General features: G+C 42.8%; 4 protein-coding genes across 4 annotated transcripts; 2 read left to right on the top strand and 2 right to left on the bottom strand.

The window, feature by feature from the left end:
• The first annotated feature begins 7,319 nt into the window (after positions 1-7,319).
• LOC4803024 (uncharacterized) lies at positions 7,320-8,267 on the top strand. Its single transcript, XM_001359789.5, has 2 exons — positions 7,320-7,428; positions 7,490-8,267. Exons 1-2 carry the CDS (start codon positions 7,360-7,362, stop codon positions 8,063-8,065), a joined length of 645 nt encoding a protein of 214 aa, XP_001359826.5. The 5' UTR covers positions 7,320-7,359; the 3' UTR covers positions 8,066-8,267.
• Positions 8,268-9,633: 1,366 nt separating this feature from the next.
• hng2 (hinge2) lies at positions 9,634-10,604 on the bottom strand. The gene is made up of 2 exons (XM_001359788.4): positions 10,283-10,604; positions 9,634-10,225 (listed from the first exon to the last, which is right to left on the bottom strand). The coding sequence occupies exons 1-2, from the start codon at positions 10,494-10,496 to the stop codon at positions 9,660-9,662; spliced, it is 780 nt and encodes a 259-aa protein (XP_001359825.2). The 5' UTR covers positions 10,497-10,604; the 3' UTR covers positions 9,634-9,659.
• Positions 10,605-10,704: 100 nt separating this feature from the next.
• On the bottom strand, positions 10,705-15,233 carry CCT7 (chaperonin containing TCP1 subunit 7). Its single transcript, XM_001359786.5, has 5 exons — positions 15,091-15,233; positions 14,667-14,927; positions 13,771-14,590; positions 13,384-13,707; positions 10,705-11,125 (listed from the first exon to the last, which is right to left on the bottom strand). Exons 1-5 carry the CDS (start codon positions 15,091-15,093, stop codon positions 10,908-10,910), a joined length of 1,626 nt encoding a protein of 541 aa, XP_001359823.2. The 5' UTR covers positions 15,094-15,233; the 3' UTR covers positions 10,705-10,907.
• LOC4803022 (uncharacterized) lies at positions 11,194-13,349 on the top strand. The gene is made up of 2 exons (XM_001359787.5): positions 11,194-11,662; positions 11,728-13,349. The coding sequence occupies exons 1-2, from the start codon at positions 11,215-11,217 to the stop codon at positions 13,290-13,292; spliced, it is 2,013 nt and encodes a 670-aa protein (XP_001359824.3). The 5' UTR covers positions 11,194-11,214; the 3' UTR covers positions 13,293-13,349.
• Positions 15,234-16,400: the final 1,167 nt, after the last annotated feature.

The raw sequence follows: 16,400 nt of genomic DNA, 5'->3' as shown, positions 1-16,400 counted from the left end.
AGAAACAAAACAAAACAAAACAAAACCAACAAAAAAGATGCAAAATTCCACGCTACAACAACCCCATAGACCTTCCCCAAAAACAGCTACAGCTACAGCAAAAAAAAAGGTGTCAACTTCAATATACAAAACTTTATAAAGGCCAATATTCAAATGCGAAAGGAAAACCCACAGACTAACAAACGAACGATCGTACGACACGGACGGACAGATGGATGGATAGATGGATGGATGGCTTGGCTAAACAGAGGGAAACGATGATAAAGATATGAGTATGGGATGTAATGCACGATGGATACGAGAGATGAGATGGCTGGATCGTATCGTGGAAGGATGGAAGATGGAAGAACTTATATTATATATGTCTAACAACGGATACTTCACACAACTGAACATTGTTTTAAAGGTGATACGCAAATAGACTTGAAAACTAATTGATAAGTAAGACTATAAATAATATTTATGAGTAATTCAAAACAAAAACAAAACAAACTCAAAAAATGGACGCTAGAAGCGCAGCATAACAGTACAGTTTATGTTTATCCACCCCTAAAAAAAGCGGACAAAATGTGCAACGTACCTTAAATGTTGATGAGAATTAAAGAAGAAGAAGAAGAATAGGAAGAAAGATGGCAGAAGTATATTCGAGAGATTGATACGCATATAATAAAATAATACAAACAAAACAATAAATAAATGAATGATACATAAATGATATAATAATAACTAAAATAATAATACTACAAATCGTATACCCACCAAATCGCAAAAAAGACTAATTCAACAAAAACAAAAACTCAACGACAAAAACTCAACGCAACGCAACGCAGCAGCCGGCAGAAGCAGAAGCAGCGTTGCATCTACACACAGAGGCAGCGTTGCATCCAAGTACTAGCAGCAGTAGCCGCCGCAGAGCAGCAGCAGCAGCAGCAGCAGCGCAAAATGCATTCAAACTTGCCTACAAATCCCCCTTCTATTCATTAAGATATATAGTGTGATCCCGAAACCCCCACCCACCCCCATTTATTGTAATTCCCTTGACCTTTTATTAGAGACTCTTCCATTACCATTTAGTTTTAAAGAGAAAGTCCCCCCCCCATCCCTCAATTATTCTACATACATGTGTAAATTCTTAATTGTAATTGCGAATGGCTTTAAAACAAAAATTCTTAATTTAAACATTCTTGAATTGTACATAGAGAAGAAATCGAGAAGAACAATGCTAAAAATGTTCAAAATAAAAAAGTTTTCAATCAAAAAATTGTAAATCAACTAAAAGCGAATAAGAAATCATATGTAGCGCAAACATTTTATTTATTTCCAAACAAATATATTTGATCTTGCGCCCAAAAACAGCCGAAATGATACGAAATGATTGTGAAACACAATACAAGAAAAATATATTAGTTGCAATCCCCGCCCTCGAAAAGGGATACAAGAGAAAGAGAGAGAAATGGAGAGGAAACTACTTTTATGTAAAAAACTATTCGTTGATGCTCAATACTGAAACACTTGAACCCAGTACCTTATTTTCATTATTAGCATTACTATTAATTGTTAACATTTAATATGTATGTAAATTATTTAAGCATATCCCCGCCCCCGCCCCCGCCCTCTCCCCATCTCCTAAACCTCTTAAAAACCCAAAAAGTTATATGTATTTTGCGTAGAAGAGAATGATAACCCATATGCTGTGGCAGGCAAGCAGCAGCGCGTGAGTTTTGTTATTAGTGTTTTTGCCAAATGAATTGGCCAACCGAGTGATAAGCCAAAAACAAAAATTAAACAAAACCCCCCCACTCCCAAATTGATAGGAAAACCATCCCTTAAATAATATGAACACCATAATAATTTGAGTTATATATTGTTTTAACTGAAAAAGAAAACTTCCTGAAGCTAAATTATGAGGATGAGACGACGAAGGATGAAGGATGAGAGAGATAGTTTTAAAAAATGTTGAAAGCCAAAAAAAGTCATGCACTGTTTAGGTTTACTTGAGCAAGTTGTCATATATTGGTAGCTTTAAAGGCTTGTATCTTCAAGTTACACACAAAACCCCTTTCCCCCCCCCCCCCCCCCCCCCCCCATACACATACATATATACTACTTAGAGTATTTGAGCGATCGAGCAGTGCTCGTGGCATGCCCCCCCAAGACACACCACAGACAAACCCCCGCCCTCCTTTCAGAAGAATCCCATTTGGAATTCTTGCGCAGAATTTTGCATTTTTTTGTTAAGTGTTACTTACTGGACGTCAATTTATGAAGAGAACAGGATTTCATTGAAGAAAGATAAATAGAAAACCCTAATAATAATAATACAAAACAAAACAAAACAGACCAAAACTTGGAGCCATGGCCAAAGCCGCACCTTGGATCAATGAGATGGCAGGGGGGTACAAGCGTTACGGTTCGGTAACTTTTTCAACACCAATCAGTACAAATTAATTTCCATTTCAAAAGTTGGAGCCCAGCCAAGATCAAAGCGTGCTCTATACGATGTGCGGGCCTTCATCGTTTGTACCCACCCCCCCCTCGTGTGTTCCAAGGCAGCGGCTGCGGTTCGGCCCCCCCTGAAGAAGAAGAAGAAGGAAAATTCATTTTAATTTAAAAGCATATCGACGAAAAATTAATAAACTATTCTATTGGAGTTCGAATATTATTTTTATCCCACATTTTTTTAAGCCAGAAGATTCGTCGCAGCATATATATTTGTTTTAATTCTCCATTGATCTAATTTACAATTTAATTTGCAATTTTTTGTGATACTTTGCTATATTTTTAAACCTGGTATATATACAAATTATAAACAAATGATAAATGAAGAAAGGAAAAAGATAAGAAAAGAAAAGAGAAAAATGCCCCAAACACACAAAATACCCCATGAATGAATGAGGACCACTGCTGTGAAGCAGTAGAGTTAAGATCCAGAGTACTGTAACTATATTGAAGAAGAAGAAAAAACAACTGTGAATACTACACTGAGATAAACATTTGTAAAAGCAATATATTGGAATTGTGTTAAATCCAAGTCAACTTGTAACATTTGAGAAAAACAAAAGAAAAACCCTTACAAACCAAATCCATTCAACAGAAAAAACAATAGAAGAACAAAAAAAAAAGAAAATAAAAAATTGTACACGGCTTTTATGAAGTAATTTGTTAAAGCTTTGTATGATTAAACAAAAAAAAAACCTAAATTTGTGTTTTTATTTGCATTTTGTAACCGTTTACTTTTTTAGTTGCCGATTTATTTTTCAGAGCTCATTGGCAAATAACCCCCCTTTTACTCCAAGCTACTCCACTGTAACCCCCACGCCTCTGGTACACCATGTGCTCCCCACGAGATTCCAGTTTCCAGATTCCAGCCTTCTTCCACTGTTGTTTGTTCTCCCATGTTCCAGGCTTTGATTTGCTGCACAATTTCCAAGCGAGAGAGAAACCGCTAGCCTAAGCGAATGAGTACAAGTAAATGCATAAATACGAGCATGTATACACATATGCAGCTGCAGTACATACATACGTACGTATGCGAGCAGCTAGCCACAGTTACACACAAATAAATAAAATGATAGAGAAACTTTATAGCGCCGAAGAGTAAATATCCTCTGCAGGCCGACAAACAACACGACAAGCAATAAAACACTTTCCTTTCGTTTCTATGTGGCCTAACACACTATCCTGATTGTTCCTATGTTAATTCTACATAGATGATATGTGCCTGTAGGGGTAGGACAAACAGTATGATAAGTGCGATATGTCATTGTGAGTTGGATAAATTTATATACGCAACATTTAAGCATTTTATAGATTCTTACACAAGAAACCAAAACGAAAGCCCAGCATGATAACGATAAATGTTTAATGGTTTTATTACACCACAGATAACACATAATAGATACATACATACATATAACAAACCAAATATATATATATATATATACATACATACATATATATATTGATATGAAGCGATAAGCGAGCTCCGAATACATCAAAGTCAAGTTAAAACTTAAGAAAAATCATTACACAATTGCCTAAACGATCAAAAAAACAATCAATGTAAAAGTCCCCCAAAGAGATCATCATCAAAAATACCCTAAACCCCGACCCAGAACCCCGCTCCTAGCATCCTACTATCCCACCACCCACCTTCCCCCAATTCCCCAAAGAAATGAACAAAGAGATTGGGAAATTTTCAATATTCAACGACAAATGCAGATGGCGACACAGCGACCACCCCCCCAGGCCAAAGTGGAAGAGAGAGCGATGCGGCGAGAGAGAGTGATTGAAAGAGTTTCTGGTTCAGTTCAGAGGTAAGTGGGCAAAAACATGATCATGACTCATTCGCACTATAAACTAGCATTTGGATTGGACTCTGGTATGGGCAGTATTGTTGGAGGTTTCTCTAGAGGTTGCCCGAAGAAAAAAAGAGACGACTATCAAATGGTGAACGTGTCTTCCATCACCTTTGTCGCACACCTCCCCATAGCAACATAGTGTTTTGTTTTGTATACCGCTGCAGAGGGTATGATGAATCAGACAAGATGTTTGGAGCGCAGAAACCGACAAGATCGGAACACCAATAAAGACTACATTGCAGTTGGCAGAAAAAACATTTAGTATCTTGAGACATAATCCAACCAAACGGGTGACTTTATCATAGCTTCCATGGGAAAGTTGGATCGAAAGGGTATCCACAAAGGCCTCGGCCTCACAAGCTAGCCTTCTTCTCTAGGTTTTTTTTGTGTCTCTATTTCTTTATAATCGGTGTCGCAAAAGAAAACTGGATTTACAGACAGCACGAAGCAGCGGCTTAATTTTTTTGTTTTTAAATGATTTCAGACCATATAGCATATACATATGTACATACTGTATGTACATCAGTATGTGCTCAAACTTAAGGCGAATCAAAAGCGTAAACAATTTGGTTTTTATTTTGCTTTCTGTTGCGCTACTCTTTTATTTTTATGGCGCTGCTTTAAGCTAATTGCGAACGATAAATGTGTGTGAGATAGTGTGTTTGTATGTGGGAAGGAGCACAAACTAAGGTATATTAAATATAAGGTATGGCAGTCCGATAGAGCACCCACTTTTCGCCAGGCGAACATCCTTCAATGAAGCTTTTGCCACGTGAAAGAGCAGGAAGGAAATGTAAAATGCAAACTAAGCATTTGGCGGCACTGCCTCACCCCACTATTTAATATACGTTGCACAACAGTAACGACGACGACGCAAAAGCTTCTCTTCCTTCTCGCTCGCACGTCCGCTTAGATTTTCGATTGCGAGAGTTTTTGCATTTTTGTTGCTGGGAAAAAAGAAGCAAAACAAAAGCAAAAACTAAAAGCTGAAGACAAAAACAAGTAAGCGCGATCAAATATGAGCTGCGACAGCTAGGATACCCTGTACCATGACACGACTAATCACCTGGACGGCAGCTATTTTGAGAAAATTTTTATCAGAAAATCAGAAAGCTGAAAATATTGTTAAAGGAAGGTAGATGTCCCTCTAAGCCGCATAGTGCGCCCATAGAGGGATGTTAGATACAGTAATCCAATTTAATAAGCATGCCATGCTATTGAGAAGCCCAGGGTATTAAAACGAGACGGGGAATAACAAAAAGTGTGCGTGCACCACTGGGTCTCGTCTCGGGGACGTGAACAGGGCCGGGGATCTCGGGTCTGGTAGATGTTTTTTCCACGCAATTGGTATCTGTGAGATACATACACAGGCAGAGATACCACACGCGCTCACACACATATACAATACATATGTACATCAAAATACGTATGTACATATGTATGTATACCCGCCAAAGATGGATGTTCATATTTACAAGTTTTGTGCGTTGGTCTCCCCGACGACGACCCGAGTCGAGTACGCAAACGCTCAACAAAATAAAAAAAGTATAAAAATAAAATGGAATACATAATGTGAATATGTATGAGGCGTCAACACATATGACATATGTATGTACATACATATGTATGGTATGTACACTTATGCTCAAAATAATAAGTACTCAGCCAACACTTGAATTTAAAATAAAATAATTCAAAGAGTGACGCTGATAGGGATGTTATCTGGTAGGTGGAGATTCCTATCGAGAACCAACAAGGAACTCCATAGAAAATACATAAATATGTACATATGTACATACATATGTACATACATCAAACCAAGAAAACCTAGTGGAAAATAAAAAGAAAATAAATAATGAGTCGAAATGTTACAACTCAGCTCAAGCGTAAAAGGGTGGGTTGGGAAAAAATACATTAAGTACATACATACATATATACATATATGATTTGCCAGTTGAAATTCCATTTAGGGATGAGTACTTAATATTTTTACCATAAGTGTACTATCTGCATGTGTGTATGTATGTATGTCTGTATGTCTGTATATTCTGCAACGTTCGTGTCAACGGTTATTTTATTTTCATTTTTCTTTTTTGTTGCTTTTGTCAGGCTATGGAATAATTTTATATTTGCTGCGCAATTTCTATTATTGATTCCCTGTTATTTGTTTTATGCTTTTCTTCGCTTGGCCCCCTATCATAGTCGCCTGTTCTGCTTTCGCATGTACATATGTACATACATATGGATGTGTGTATTCCCTAGATGTGATAGCCAGTTGGCACCTTATCGCATATAGTGGTTCTGTGTACATTTTAATTATTATTGCACGCGTTCACACAGCACAGAAATGGGGGATTGGGAATTGTTGTTTCCCTTTGGTTTGATAAGAAAAAATCCCAAGCTAGCATATTTTGAACCCTTGCGAAAATCAAACAATTTCATGGCACCGCGTAACGGAAATGGCTACGAACGAGTTCCGAAAAATAAAGGTGGATGATTCATGAATCTGAAATAACCATGCGGGTTGGCTTCGGAGTAAATTTAACAAGCTCCCGTACAATAAACAAAACGGTTATAAGACTTTTATTTGCTTTATATGGATTTCAATACGATTTTTGTATTGTTAATTGCACGTGCGCTTGTATATATGTATGTATGTATGTATGTACACACTCTTACGTACAGTAAAGCTCTCTGTGCAGACAATCCTGTGTACCTATCCCCCTCTGTAGCTCCCTTGGAAATCCTAGGTGTACCAGTATGATATATACTTTTCATCTAAGCCACCACGTGACTAGAAAAAACATGCACGCTCCCCACACTACGGCTATCGCCTGCCAGGCATTCATTGAATGAATTCGCTTATCGGTCAAGCGACTGATAATGATGAGCCGCCATTGGTGACCTTTGGGGCAGATAAGGGCCCTCCTATCATCTGTATTTAGTGGTGTGATCTATGCTGGGACTCCAGTCAAACATTTCCCAGTCTCCCGGCAAGATGTCGCTCTCTGTGGCTGTTGTGGCAGCCAGCATTTGGCTGATCGTGTGCACATTTTCCTTGGTTCAGGCAGGACACTCTACTTTCTACCATTCGGATCTAGCCAGTCTAATATGACGATCTCTTGCAGGCGAATGTGCGGTTTCACTTCACGCTGGACTTCCATGTTAAGCAGCCGGCCAACGGCCAGGACGAGACCATCAACAAAACCATCCTTGTGGAGAACAATCAAATATCCGTGATAGACAATGAGCCAACGACAAAGTCACCCATCAGCCAGTGGACAGATCACGAGCAATACAATGAGGCGACTGTGCAGAAGGTGGTGGAGGCCAGGCGGGCGGTACAGCAGCTCAACGTAGAGTTGGCTCCCCTGGTGGGTCGTAGCAACGATCTGGCCATCCGTCTGAAGCAGAGCCTGCGCTACGTCAACGAAGTGGATGCCACGCTTGAGAACCTCTCAAACTTTGGACAACTTGTGGAGCTCCTGCGGAAGTTTGTCATCCTAGTGGATGCCCTAAGGGAGCCCGCCAACTATGGGGGTATTCGTTCCCTGGAATATGTACTCCTCAAGCTGGCCCTGGAGAAGTACGAGCTGAATAGCAAGCGGCAGGAGATCAACGAGTATTTACAGCGGGCGGAGACCGCCTGGACGAGCTATAAGAGCACGCAGGTGGTTCTATTGGAGAACTCGAACACAACCTGAGATTTCATTTGGATATAGGCTTACACACATACACATTTTCACCCGTAGATTCATTGTAGATCGTAGTGCATAGGTTATAAGGGCACAAGCAGAAGAGCAAACAAAGACCAGCATCAATTGGTAGATACAATCGATGCACCAGCGACAAGGGCGGCCGCTCCGTCGTCGGGAACCTTGAAAGAAATAAAAACCATCAAAGGGACTTCCTGCCTATTATTCGGTTCCACTAGAACGCTCAGGATTGCTACAGGTATAGGGACCATGCATGGCATCAGCCCAGGGGTTGGGTTTTGGGCATTCATCTGACCTAAATCTCCCTCTCCCTGACTATGGGATTGAAAATACGTTACACACGCTGGGAATACGTTAATATACGAGAGGGTATGCAGGTAGCCGACGACGCAGAGCTAAGGGAGCATTAAAATGCTGAAACAACAGCTGCCGGAGCCATGGCATGTCTAATGTGGTGTGAGTGGAGGGAACAGGAACGAGAACGAGAACGGATCGGGTCCCGATCGTAGTCTCGAAATTCCTGAAACTCGAAACAACCACGAAATACAATCGTCCATCATCCTTACTTCTTCCATATGCAGCAGTTGAGTGGCAAATGGAATGGGGGGAGACTACTAAAAATACAATTATTAACAGCGCAGCATATATGTATGTGTATGAAATGATGGTATATGGAGTTGAGGGCGGTTTAAGAGGGTAAAGTTACCGTTACCCTACGCCTGCCACATAGGGAGTCAACAGTCACATAGGGAACAGCTTGGAACTCTCCCCCTGTAAGCCGACACCGAAATCAGAATTCTTTGACTTAACGGGGGGGAAGCCTTAACGGTTTTCACAGTGATTTCCTTTATAAAGGGTGCAATCTGAAGTGGCGACTTATGAATATATATACATACATATGTATGTATGTTCGTATGCACGTAAGTTTTGCAGTGAGAAAAAAACCATGGCATGAAGAAATCATCGGTATACATAAAGGAAACCCGATTGGCATAAAAGAGACAAGGTATACAGGTTTAAGCTCTTTTTTTATATTTATTTATAAACCGAAACTGGTCGAACCGCTTTGGACGGCCGGCTATCCGATGGCTTATGTGTGTTTTTGACAGTTTATGTTTTTGCTAAAATATTGCTGCATGTGACAAGCATGTATTAGGATTGGATTTGATCCAAAGGTGGGGATAAGGATTAGGAAATGGGAGGAAGAATATGGGATTTAATGGTTTCATTTATCTTATTGGTATTTATATTAAATTCCTTCTATTACAGTTATGATACGATCTCCTTCCACATGCCTTCAATATCCAAACTCTGTACTATGATCCATTGTGATAAATAAATCTTCTCTTTTTTACATTTCTTAAAATAAATATATACTTTATTCCATTCCTTATAGAGTACCCAAGTAATATTACAGTATTTCAAATGTCGCGGTATATGCCAAGAGTCGATAGCCGATAACGATTACGTTCTCTGTTACGCGTACAAAAAGTGCTGTAATACTAATGTTATATTGCCTCGCTGCAACAGCAAAAATTTTAAATAAGAAAAACACATTTTATGGGTTATTTCTATAGCTGTTTTAATTTGGCTTGAAATTGCGAAGTATTTTTAATACTTCTATTTGAAAGTCGAGCTTTTGATCGGCATTCATTCTTTGCATATGCGGCTTAATGCTATCAAAGAACGCCTGATCGGCATCTGGGGCGGCGGAAGTTGGTGCAGAGACATTAGTAAAACTGGCGAAGTCTCCTGAGAATGGAGTGACTGATCGCTTGGCGGGGGTGGCACCACATTCTGGATGCGTTGAGTTATCTGCTGTGCCGCTAAGATCGCCCAGCAAGGAATGCAGATTATTTGGCAATGAAGAGTGTGTGTCGGCCGGCAGATCGGTTTTCTCCTCTGAGCATCGCCGCTTTTTAGCTGTTCTTCGGGCGCAAATGCGCTTCTGTTTGCAAGACGATTTGGTTTCCTCCTTTAGGGGCTCCTCTTCATCATCGGTTTCAGTCTTGACATCCAGCAGAAAGCTTAGCTCTTGCTCGTATATGTAGGATGCCCGCACCATCACATCTTTGCCGCTCTGTCGCATTCGGTACACACGCAAATAGCTGTCGCGCGTGTTTTTCCAACGCTTCATTAGGGTTTTTACTGCAATTATTTGATAAACATAAAGCACCTGCAACGATTCCTTGTGGGTAGTCTTACCAATTTCGTTCTTCTCGGCATCACTGGCTGTTGCAAAGTTCTTGCACAGTTCTTGGCTAATTTGCTGCCAAGCCTGATCCCGAAGTTCCCGGTTATGGAAGTTTGGGTGTCGGCGCTCCCAGATAATCGTCCGCTTGTGTACGGCTTCAATGAACTCATACATGGAGTACCGCAAATTGGCTCCAGCAGTTCGAAGTACCTTGTGATTTCCCATTTTGGTTTATTATTTATTAATATCAACAATTAAATTAGCAGCGCAGGAAAAAAACAAGACAGCGCTTTACAGCACGCTGCTATGGCGGTCTGTTGGCCCTAACATATACAATGTTGCGTCTTACAGCACGCTGCTACGCACACATTTTTCCTTAACAGAGATAATGCTGCCACCCTGTTCCAATTAAACAACAATTTTGTTATGAAAATAGGTTTTAATTTTGTTTTATTATTAAACATATACAGAGAGGTCAGTTGATTAATTTAGCTGTTGAGGGGTGCAACGCGAAAAGCCTGCATATGCCAATGCGAACTATGACCGAGTAATACGTGTACGTGTTAAATTAGGAGAGAAATGCAAGTGAATGTGAGGATGATTAGTGTTCGTGTACTATTGTGTTCCTTGCTTGATTTACATGGGCCTGCCCATGCCGCGGCCCATACCACCCGCCATTGGAGCTTCGCCGGCCTTGGGGCTCTTTATTGTCTCGTCCACGGAAAGAATCATGCAGGCGGCTTCGGCGGCAGCAGTCAAGGCATTGATCTTGATAATCGATGGCTCCCACACGCACTGCTCAAAGTTGTCCGAGATGTCTTCCTTGGTAATGTCAACGCCATACCACTGACCACCTGGAACGAGAAAAGCAATTTTATTTTTGAATATACAGTAATATTTGAAACAGGGTGGCAGCACCGACAATGCCCGCGCGCACACGAATATGCAGTTGTGCGAAAGAGCACACACTATACCACATGTGCGTCGAGCGAAAGAGCAAGCAGGGGCGAGAAAACACGCGTTAGCAGAGAGCACTCTGGAGATATTTATATTTGAAAAAAGTAATATTTCGAGCAAAATGTCTACCTCGGGACGCAAGCGCAAGCAGCAGCTAAAGCCGCGCCAGGATGATCACAGATCGCCGATAAAGCGCAACAGTGTGGACATTAAAAAGGAGCCGCTCGACAGGGGATACCCGGCGCTGGCCGACTATGACCTGAGCAGCGCCGACATCAAGCCCGATTTGACAGAGCTCCATCTGGAGATGGCGGCGTCGGGCCGTCCACAGCCCCCAGCTCAAATCGGACCCGACCTGGACAATCAGGAGAGTGACTCAGACGAAGACGGCTACTCTGAGATAAACTACGAGGCGGCCGATATCTTTACCCAAGGTAAGCAGTATTCCCCACTTCCACTTGCAACTCCACCCTTGACTTATGTAACCCTTGTCGTGCAGACGAAGTGGACGACTATGATCCGGAGTGGACAACGCAGCAGTCCAGCACTCGCCTGCTCTTCAAGTTCAACACACCGTTGCAGCAGACGGGCCTGAAAGGCGGCAAGAACTACATGGGTCCCCAGCACTACTTCAACCAGATTCTCGGCCACCGGGGCACGTTCTTCTTCTCGCTGGCCAAGAGCTGCAACATGCGTGCCAATGGCGGGAACCTGACCCACGCCGAGGAGATGGAAGCATTTGTGGGCCTCTCCCTCCTCATGAGTGATGTGAAGCTGAGCGAGCTCTCCGACTACTGGAACAACAAAGCGCACTACGGATTTGTTGGTTTCAATGAGAAGATGACGCTGGAACGCTATCGCCAGCTGATGCAGTGGCTCAACTTCGATGCCCTCGATGTGAAGGGGAAGAGCAATGGAGAGGATTACAATAAATTGCTGGCATTCATCAACGAACGCATGGCGGAGCTGTATGTCTGCGGCCAGCAGCTGGTGCTCAATGACCCAGTGACCCTATGGAAGGGCAGATTCAGCTACAATCAGGATTTGGCGCACAAATTCCGCAGCAATGCGTTCCTTCTACACATGCTTACGGAGCAGAGCGGCCTGGTCATTAAAGTTCTCCCAGAGATTGTGCTGCGAGAGAAAGTAGGCTCCTGGGTTCGTAATTCCCGACAGTTGGTGGAGCACCGAAATGAACTGGCCCTGAAGCTGGTGGAGGATCATCAGGAGGGACGAACTGTTTACGCGTCCAAGTTCTATGGCAGCTATGGCCTTGCCTTTGAGCTGTCCAAAGTGAACACCTATTGCACTGGACTGCTGGACAGGAATAGGTATGGCAACAGCAAGGCCTTGGTGCATCAGCAGCTGACATCGAACAGCATTGCCATGTGGTATGCCACTCCCCCATTGATGATGGGCAAGTGGCGGCGTCGCGAGAAGAGTTTGTACTTCTTTAGCTCCGATTGTCTGGCCATCTATTCGAAAGAGATGTCCATGCAAAAGACAAATGCCCGACCGAAGCTCATCCAGGAGATAGACCGGCAATTGCGGCCGGCCAACAACACTAGACAGCAATTGATTGAGTATCAGCCGACTTGCCAGGGCCTGCAGTCGGACAAAAAACTGGCCATCTTTCTGCTCAATATGATTGTCTACAACTCGTATCTGCTGTATCAGAACAATACCCCACTGCCGCGAGGAGGAGATGGCACACTGAAGTATAAAAACTATCCCGAATTTCGTGTGGCAATCATTCGGTCGCTGCTGAGGTTGGAGACTGCGGGCACGGAGCCAACTGTTGCTGCCACGAGCCCAAACAAAGCCGAAGTACCCGAGAAGATCAAGAAGGTGACGGCGATCCCGGAGATGAAGTTAATCACTACCATACGACATGACCCGATCCTTATACGCCAGAATGGTAAGCCAGCACGAAAGAATTGTCGCTACTGCCACAAAGGTGGCATGCTGCAGTACAGCAAATACATGTGCAACAGTTGCCCGGACAAGCCAGGTCTGTGCCAAGATCCCTGCTTCCGCCTGTGGCACGAGCAGCTCAAAAAGTAGAACCTCCACATTTCATTGTATAAACAGATTAAAGATTAAATACTATAAAGCCCCAAATATTGTCTATAAATTGCATCTGATCTGTACTCACCAAGAGAGTGCTTCTGGCGCAGCTTGTTCAGAATGTTGGTGGCATCGAAGCCGGCATTGTCGCACAATTGGCGCGGTATGATCTCCAGTCCCTTGGCAATGGCTGCAATCAGCAGCTGCTCCTTGCCAGCAATTGTACGCGAGTAGTCGCGCAGCAGCCGGGAGAGTTCCATTTCAATGGCACCACCGCCAGCCACAACCGAATCGTGTTTGATGGTGCGACGCACAATCATAATGGCATCGTGCAGCGAACGTTCAGTCTCCTCGAGGAACTGCTCGGCACCGCCGCGCAGGATCAATGTGCTTGTCTTGGCATTGGGACAACCTGCCCGAAAACAGAGAACCCTTTAAGCAAACGACTTCTTTTAGTAGTGAGAGCACGACTTACCCTGGAACAAATTGAAGCGCTCACCGCCCACCTGAACCTCCTTAAAGGTCTCGCAGAGACCGAGGACATCGGCCTTGATGTCATTGGCTGTGGTCATCACAGCACCGCCGCAGGCCTTCATTGTGCGCTTGAGATCCTCTTCGGGGACACGACCAGCGCAGAAAATGTCGCGATCTGCGAAATACTGTGTGGCCACATCGCCAATGGCCAGCTTGGACAGCACCACATTGGCACCGGACTCGACAATTTTGGCCAATTTGTTGTACAGAATCTGCCATTCGGCATCAACGATCTTCTGATACTCGCGGACATTGTCCACACGAACCTCGGCATTGTCGCGCTCTGCCTTCAGCTCCAGTTCGATGTTCAGCAAGGCAATCTTGCAGGGCGCATACGACTTGGGGGCCATCTCAAAGCCGGCATATGAGAAGGTCTTCTTGAAGGCCACGCCAGAGACCAGTTGGGACTCCTCCAGCGAACCGCCGGTGACCTTCTTGATGCCAATCATGTTCAGTGGCAGCAGCTCATCCAGCGAGAGCACAGCATCCACAACGATGCGGGCAAAGAAATCCTTCTGCTGATGGATCAGCTTGGAAGACATGGCTGTGGCAGCGCATTTCTCCAGCAGAGTACGCTGTTCCTCCTTCGACTGCTTCTCAATGCGCACGGCCATTTCGTTGATTTTGTCCATGCACAGTTGCAGAGACTTTCGGATGGCCTTGATAATGATGCGCGCATGGACACCCTCCTCAACGAACGGTTTCACCTGCTTGAGGAACTCACCGGCCAGCAACACCACCGAAGTGGTACCATCACCCACCTACCAGAGAAAACAAAATGAGAAACAAGGTGAGTCACGTGCCTAAATTTTCAAAGGGGCCATTTCGAATTTTTACCTCGGCGTCTTGTGACTTGGCTATGTCGACGAGGGTCTTGGCGGCCGGATGGATAATCTCCAGGAGCTTCATGATGGTGGCGCCATCATTCGAGATGGTCGCCTTGCCCTGGGCATTGACAATTAGCTTGTCCATACCCCGGGGACCCAGAGTGGTCCGCACGGCATCCACAATCATCTGGCAGGCATTGATGTTGGACACCAGCTGGGGCTTGCCCTGCGACGTGTCCGTACCTTCCTTCAGGAGCACAATTTGCGGTTGCTAAAAACAGAATCCAAATCAATCTCATCATTAGTCAGCGCCAGATGTCGGCTTTTGCCAGAAGCTTCTTTGCAGGTTATGTTTACATTCGCATGCTATCCCACAGCAAATGCATATTTCTACCACCGAAGGCCATCGGGTGGCTATTTACAGGATGACTTACCATATTTATGTGATAGTATTTGCCGTTTTCAAGTTAAAGTCGTTTAAAACAATCAATTTCCAAGCAGACAGCAGGCAGCGGCACGTTGTTAGAGCTGGAGAAACGTCGATTTATTATCGATGCCCGCCAGGCTGCCGATGAAAAAACTAACTTGGCCCACCAAAGCCCCCCTTATTTAAACAGTTCAACGACTTGTTGTAAATGGCGGAAAATATTAAAGACTGTAAATTCTTCTTGTAGATTAATACCATCTTTCCTCTGAACTTAAAAATAACCTCGCTAGCTTTCACCTGAACTGCGCTAAAATGATTAAATTTTCATTATTTTCGGTGGAAAATGGACATAGCCCCTTGGCTTATAATGGGTTAATCGTTCTCCGTCAAGGATTGCCAACCATATTGCTCAATTTTGATATTCCGTCAAATATTACTAGATAGATCGAACATTTAGCCACGTCCACATAATTTTATTCGTTTTATTAACCTATTTTATACTTGGCTGGTTTATTTGACACATATGCTTTAATTGGATTTTGCCTAAAAAAAGGCTTTTACGAAAATGGTCAAACAAATAAAACGTAATAAAACGTAAGAGAAAAATCGTTCCTATTGCTCAATTTTGAAATTCCGTTGAATAATGCTGACTAACTAAAACCCTTAGCTCTGCCCACATAATTTAAGGCCATTGATGAATAATTGTTCTACAATATTAGCTACTTTTAAAAACTATTTCGTATTTTATTGTGTCTAAAACAAGCTGTAATGAAAAAGTCAACAAAAAACAGTTCCAACGTAAGTGAGTTTCTAAATATACCGGTTAAATGATTACCTGATTCAAGTTCGGTTATCGATACTATCGACTGGATACGAGTGGTGCGCGCCAAATAGAAATTGTTTGAAAGTGAATGAGCGAAAAGGGTTTAAATCCAATCCATTGGAATAAATTATACACGTAATTATTATACACATACACGTACGATTTAAGAGCGAAAATTAAAAAAAACCTGCGTATAGAAGTATAAATACCCGTTTGTAAAGTATTAAACGCACCGTAAGCGGTCATTCTGAACTCAAGCCCCCTTTATTTAAACGGCAAAAACTTGAGTGAAACGGAAACGCGGAATAAAACACGGCAACTACACAGAGCTTAAAGCGTACGCGCGTTATTTTAAAATTAAAAGCACGATGGTCACACTGACGTGCAACGTTGTTGACCGTTGAGCGGCGTTTTTGAAATTTCTTCTAACTTCAAATATAGATTTGGTGATTTCTGGCTATTTATATAAATTTGGCGATCGTCCACTGGGTGCA

This window comes from Drosophila pseudoobscura, chromosome 2, assembly GCF_009870125.1.
Source record: "Drosophila pseudoobscura strain MV-25-SWS-2005 chromosome 2, UCI_Dpse_MV25, whole genome shotgun sequence".
Classification (NCBI taxonomy): domain Eukaryota; kingdom Metazoa; phylum Arthropoda; class Insecta; order Diptera; family Drosophilidae; genus Drosophila; species Drosophila pseudoobscura.
Note: the sequence above shows the minus strand (reverse complement) of the source record. Positions and strands in the feature narration are given on the sequence as shown.